The sequence below is a fragment of the Aedes aegypti genome, chromosome 3 (assembly GCF_002204515.2).
Source record: "Aedes aegypti strain LVP_AGWG chromosome 3, AaegL5.0 Primary Assembly, whole genome shotgun sequence".
NCBI classification, from domain to species: Eukaryota; Metazoa; Arthropoda; class Insecta; order Diptera; family Culicidae; genus Aedes; species Aedes aegypti.
In genome coordinates, this window is record NC_035109.1 from 109,920,011 (window position 1) to 109,926,788 (window position 6,778).

At 44.3% G+C, this 6,778-nt stretch overlaps 1 protein-coding gene across 2 annotated transcripts; it reads right to left on the bottom strand.

Annotated features, from left to right (window-relative positions):
- Nucleotides 1-5,527: 5,527 nt before the first annotated feature.
- On the bottom strand, nucleotides 5,528-6,469 carry LOC5564890 (actin-related protein 2/3 complex subunit 3). 2 transcript variants are annotated; one of them, XM_001649165.2, is made up of 3 exons: nucleotides 6,375-6,469; nucleotides 6,255-6,320; nucleotides 5,528-6,147 (listed from the first exon to the last, which is right to left on the bottom strand). In XM_001649165.2, the coding sequence occupies exons 2-3, from the start codon at nucleotides 6,258-6,260 to the stop codon at nucleotides 5,617-5,619; spliced, it is 537 nt and encodes a 178-aa protein (XP_001649215.1). In that variant the 5' UTR covers nucleotides 6,261-6,320; nucleotides 6,375-6,469; the 3' UTR covers nucleotides 5,528-5,616. The 2 variants fall into 2 exon arrangements, with proteins under 2 accessions (XP_001649215.1, XP_011493247.1); XM_011494945.2 differs by having other exon boundaries at nucleotides 6,255-6,439.
- Nucleotides 6,470-6,778: the final 309 nt, after the last annotated feature.

The following is a 6,778-nucleotide window of genomic DNA, read 5'->3' on the forward strand; positions in this document are numbered from 1 at the left end:
TGGGCGTCATCCCGGCAATGATGCACATATCGTCCGATATGCACTTGGTACTCTTACATTATCCTGTACGTTTCTGCTCGTTCTAAGCGCTTTTGACCAGATTGGTCCTCCATACCTTAGTATGTATAGCGCCACGTTTGCTTGCAATTACAGCAGAGCTGTTAGACATCATACTCGAAAGCACCGCTATAGCCATAGATGCCTTTTTACAGGCATATTCAACGTGGCTAGCGAAGCTAAGCTTGACATGACCCAAGATGCCTAAGGGATCGCTTGGACTCTATGGTGCATCCCGTTGCTCGGACTTGCGATTGTTGACCACCTCAATCTTGTGAAGGGCCAGTCCTAGTTTCCTAGACTTCATCCATTCCTCAACTATGGAAATAGAGTGCGCTGCTGTCAACTCTACTTCCTCCATCGATTCACCATAGACCACTAGGGTGATATCGTCGGCGTAGCCAAAAATCTTAACAACAGTCGGAAGGGGCAGCCTCAGTACGTCATCGTACGTCGCATTTCATAACAGCAACAGCAGGCCCAGAATTGAAACTTGAGGTACTCCCGCGGTAATTCAAACGCTTTACTGCCGCTCCTCTGTATCATACAGTAGAATCCTACCATCAGAATAGCTTACACAACTGCACCGGTACCTTGAGACGGTGAAGTGCGTGGGCTATCATTTCCCGACTTGCGCTGTTGTACAAATTCTTCACATTCAGATTGACAACCGCGCAGTAACGGAAGCCGTTCCTTTTATGCTCGATTGTCATCTCACCGACTAGATAGCATCCAGAGTAGATTTACCTTTCCTGCATACAAACTGGTTGTTGGCCTGTCCGCACCTTCCGTATACGGTACTAGCCTGTTTAGGATCAACCTATTCAATAACATGCCCATCGTATCTAGTAGACAGATAAGTCTACATGCCGACGGGTCACCTGGTGGTTTCCCCGCCTTTGGTAGTAGCTCCAATTTCTGTCGCTTCCATACATCCGGGAAGATTCCTTGATCTATGCAGCGTTGCGTCGTGGTTCTGAACATATCTGGATCCGCATTCACTGCCGCTTTTAAGGCAACATTTGGGATACCATCGGGTCCCGGTGTCTTGTTTTTCAGGACTTCTGCCAGTTTACGTTCGTCACCGTCCCCACTTCTTTTCCATCATCTGCCGCATACGGCGCTGGGGGCCATGGGCTTGTGGGATGATGCGGGAAGAGTACATCGATTATCGATCGCAGGGGCGCTATCACACCTTTGGTCTTAGCCATTACCACTCTGTAGGCGTCACCCCACGGACTCGAATTGGTACTCTCGCATAGATTATCAAAGCATGTCCGTTTTCGACTCTTGATTTCCTTTTTGAGAGCCAACTTTGCCTGTCATGCATTCATGTTGCACCGCGTTCTTCTCTGTGCGTACGCGTTGCATTCTTGCTCAAAAATTTGCAGTTGATTCGCATCACCAGTACACCGGCGGCCTGTTCTCTCTAGGAGGGGCTTTTCTCGGCATGGAAGCATCACACACTCGTGATATCACAGCAACTAGCTCTTCACCGTTTAGGTCCAGAGTGTTCTGTTCACACCTCAGGGCTTCAGTGAATATTTCGCCGTCGAAGCGCGCTATTTTCCAACCTCGTGCTTGGCTCGAGTTACATCGCGCTGCCTTCCGCCCGCCTGGTATTATACTATAGCGAATCGATTGGTGATCGCTGAGTATAACCGTCATCAACGCGCCAGTTCATGGTACCTAAAAGGTTAGGACACTTCGAAGAATTGCTCAAACTGAATACTCAGTCAAACTTCACGAGAGTTTATCTCTACTACATGTCATCTAACATTAGCCTTCCATGTTATAACCCTCTACGTGGACGCTTCACCAATGACAGTTCCTCTGTTAAATACGATCTGACCATGGAACAAGCTATTCATTTCATGGAATTCCAGATCAACTTCGATGTATTACTATCCAACGTATTTTTACGGCAAAGTACGCAAATGACCAGGACATATTTCAACTGACGGGTTTCGTATTATTGGATCCACTGGCTTCGGTGTCTTCAATGAAAACTCGTCAGCCTTCCGAAAACTTCAGTAACCATGCACAGTTTATGTTGCTGAGCTGGCAGCAATCAACTTCGCTTTGGAGATAATCTCAAACATGCCCGCAGACCATTGCTTCATATTCTCGGATAGCCTCAGTTCAATTGAGGCATTCTGGTCGATGAAATCTGTTAAGCATGCGTCTTACTTTCTTACATAAATAAGAAAGCAAATGTGTGCACTGGTCGAAAGATCATATTACCTTTGTATGGGTCCCCTCACATTTCTTAGTTCATGGCAATGAGAAGGCGGACTCTCTCGGAAAGGTGGAAGCTGAGATATATGGTAGGAGAATTTCACACGATGAATTGTTTCATTTAGTACGTCAAAGTTCTCTTCACGGTTGGCAAAGCGATTGATTAAATGGCCATCTGGGACGGTGGTTACATTCCATAATTCCTAGAGTTTCTTTGCGAGCCTGGTGGAAAGGTTTGGACGTAAGTCGAGATTTCATTCGCGTGATGTCAAGGCTTATGTCCAACCATTACTCGCTAGACGCACATCTGGACAGGATTACTCGTGCTGAGCGATATTTTTAATAGGTGTGGTTCCGGTTATGATGACACCGATCACGTAGTTTGGCAGTGCCCGGATATAGACGTCTCCAGAACGCAACTTTTGGATACCCTTGCGGGCCGAGGTAGACAACCCTATGTTTCAGTTAGAGATGTGTTGGGAACCCGAGGTTTCATGTATATGGTCGCAATTTACGATTTCCTTCGCTTGTCTGGTATAAAAGTTTAATTCTCTTATGTTCTCTTCACCAGTTTTTTTCTGTGTTGTCCCCTCTGTGTTGGATTGAGGATCCTGGCCATCCGGCAGAACGAAAATCGAGCTATTACGATATACCTCCCGGATGAGCTGCAGAGAACCCTAAACCAATCCTTACCATTCCTTTAAAATTGTGACCACTAACCTCGAGCTGCCACGAGTACCCTGGCTCCATCCCGTACTAATTTTTGGTACTGAAAAAGTCAATACATTGTAAATAAAACAAAAATGAATTTTGGCTCCGTAAAGCGTTAAACGCGATTGAGCCTCAAATAAACGAACTAGATTAAAAAAAAAAAGTTAGGACTACAAAACGTCACGTCGATAAACGATTCTGCATCATTTCTGCGAAAGGTACTCGTCTTACCCACATTTGCCAACTGTAATTTAATGCGGTCTGGGATTCCAACCAGGGCCGTCCATTTTCAATTCATTGAAAGCATTTTCAGTCCCCAACTGACTGACTCAAGCTTCCCTTTCGATTGAAACTCTACTGTTTCGTTTCAATCCGACAAACATTTCCTTTCATCGCAGCAAGCGTAGTCTTTCATTTCTTTCGTGCTGCCTGTGCGTTGCGCGTATATATATCAGAGCCTCACCGCAGTGAGTTGGTCTTTCAATCGGTAGTCTCTAACTTTAGGAGCAGATTAATTCAAATGAACGACGTGGTGGCCCGCATACTTTCTCTATCTTAATTTATTACCCAACAAATTATATACATTACTATTGCAAAAAATAGGTAGAATCCAATTTGAAACATTTTGATAGATTTCAAAGAAATCAAATGAAACGAAGTTCTTACTCCTTCATTTCACCTTTCTTGTTCGCTGCTTTCAATCAGGTAACGAAATAAATGAATGGTGAAAGAAGAACGAAGCGACGCAGTTGTTTGTCACCATCGAGACGACGCAACCAAACCTTCGTGTTTCACAAAATGCTTTCGAAAATGCACAGCCCTGATTCCAACAATAGTTGGCCTCTTTGGTTGATGCAACGAGTACCCCACTCCAGTGCTCATGCATTAAAGTCACCAGCTATCACTACTGGCTGTTGTTTAGCTAGTTCGGCTATTATCCTGTCGATCATGTGGGAAAATTCCTCAATCCTTGGGGGCGCGTAACAACTGCAATAGAATACGCCGTTGATTTCGTCATTTGAGATAGAGACTACTTCTTGCATTGGGTATCGTCCTGTCGTCTCTAGCTGCTAGCTGTTGAGACCTAAATGCTACCCAGTTCCCGTTATTGGCTGGTATGCGGTATGGGTCCGATAGTAACACCACGTCGATCTTAGTTTCGAGACTGACTGCCAAAGCTGTTGGGCTGCTTCACAGTGGTTTAAATTAAACTGTGTTGCATTCGTTTTGGCTGCTTTGATGTTCCGCTTGTGTTCGGACATTTGGGTCCGCCTGTTGAGTGTCCGTTGTCTGCTCTGTCGACCGACACATATTAGGCACTTAGCGATTTGCTTACAATCGCTTGCCCTATGGCCTTCGGTGCCGCATTTTCTGCACATCTTACTTCTGTCGGGACCATTGCAATTCCACAACTTAAGGCGCTTCCCAAAACACTTGAAGCAGACTTTAGAAAGCTGTTGTATGCTCAATCGGCAAACCGACCAGCCTACCATCGCCTTTAGAACCTCGGCGTATTTGCTTCCGTTTTGATAATGAGTTTTCTCTTTCCTTTCTTCTTTCCGACTCGTATCCACGGGTTACTGCTGCCTTGCGCCCGTGGTTCCTGTGGGGGCTTCAGTCTACGAGAACGCCCCCTATTGTCCCCATTATCCAGCCAACAAATTGAACTGTTCGTTCATTGTACAATGCTTTTGGTGGCTTAGAAAAATATAAAATATGTTTGTTTCGCTTGAAATTTGTGAAAAATGCCTTGTTGAAGTTGTTTTGCCTACTATCATAAGACAATTCAATCGAAGAATTGTAAAAGATGCATACTATAATCAAAATAGAGACTTCCATTAGATCAAGTCTCTGAAAAGGGACCTGCTACCAGCCCTAAAGTCTGTCTGAGCTCTGAGCATATGAGTTTGTGGGAAATTCTCAAGTCACAATGAGAAGTTCTCATCAACAGATCAGATTAGATAAAGTACGACACATCTTTCAAAATGCCGGAAATATCAGATCCCTGCCTATCACTTTTTCGTTGATTATGAAGTGGCATACGACCGCATAGAACTATCGTAGACTTGAATAGATATTCCGCGAAACTCACAACATTGATTAGAGGGAAAAAAGTCTTATGATATACTAGCGGTCCCGGCAAACTTCGTCTTGCCATTAAGTAGGCTGTTGAAAAAACTATGGATCGTTCCATACAAAATGACTCTCTCGTTTTTCAACTTTCCCGGCGAATGTCATGGGATTTTTATGCACGCAAACACGTCGGAACTCTTGACGAACAAAATGGAGAGAGAATCATTCAAATCCATTGACCCATTCGTAAGCCATTTCGTGACATACAAACACCTTTCCATTTTTATTTATATATATATGTATATATATAGAAGATAGATTTGTCCATTACAGCTGCCTTTTCATAATACTTTTTCACATAATTTGTTGCAAAGTCAGTCAGTTTGGGAGCATCGGAGAACCTAACTTCTGAAGCAAGGATTTTCGAAGAAGCAACTCTAAGCATTCGTTTGCATTTATAGAAGAATGTTCCTATTAGACAAGTGAACAATGTATGTAATACCTAATTGAACCATGCATACCTTATTTTGGGGCCATTTACTGTCCAGGTCCCGACAGCGACTTATCCATGAACTTCTTCTTGGCGAAGCACAACCACCACTTGCTCGGTTTGCCATCCTCTCCGGAGAACACCTTTTCGCAAACCCGGATGCCGATTTCCTGCCGCAGCTGTTGCAAATACTGTTTCATCAAGTCCGCTTCCGTAGTCGAGGACGGTTTGGCGTAGACGGCATTCAACGGGAAGCCAGCCTCACCGGGAATGTCGAACTTGGAAATGGCCAGCGTGTACATTTCCTGCAGGCCTTGGTTTTTGTTGGAACACCGCTGCAGGCGCTTCAGACACTCGGTAATGTAGAGAGTGATGTAGATTAGCACTCGATCGACCTCGGACTTGATTTCGTACGTCCGGAAGAACACATTCGCCTTGAAGTAGTACAAGGATTCATCGATGATGTCCTGCTCGATGCTGGCGTTTGTTGGTGCAGGTCCACGCGCCTGGGTACGCAGCGGCAGAATTGCCATGTTACCCACGGATTGGCTGTAGTCCTTGATTTGGGAATGATAAGCCTACATAAAAGATAAAGAAGATAAGCGATCATCAAATTTTAGACACACCCTACTCTGCACAGAATCGGATGACTAATTTACAGCAACATAAAAATCTGCATACTTACGGGCATTTTTGCAACAGAAGTTTAATGGATGTTGATCTGTATCAATCCTTGTGTATTAGACTGGAACTAGATAATAATTTCAGTTTTTTTTATAGTATTTTGCACTAGCAAGTTTTGCACCCAGAGTGGACCCGAAGCCAGAACACCAACGCGATGTTTTGATTTGAGAGCAAACAAAGAAAGTTGACGCATCCATCAGTGGCGAAATAGGGTTACCAGAACACTGTACACTGCACGTAGAAAACAGACTATCCAAAAAATAGAATAGGTTAAAGAACTTTTATGCACAGACAAACAGACGTCACACTCTCACTGATGTCCATCGACCAACTTTTTAACGTTCGATTCAAATATATGGTAGGTGGTTAAACGACCACCCGCAGCGCTCGCGTCGTTTTTGTTCGTGTTTGACGTTTACACACTACCGCCACCTGTTGGTCCATCGGCCACCTACAGTGTTTTTAGCATTGGGCGTACATGTTTTCGCGACTATGATTTTGATCGCGAATTGTTCTAAGTGTTAC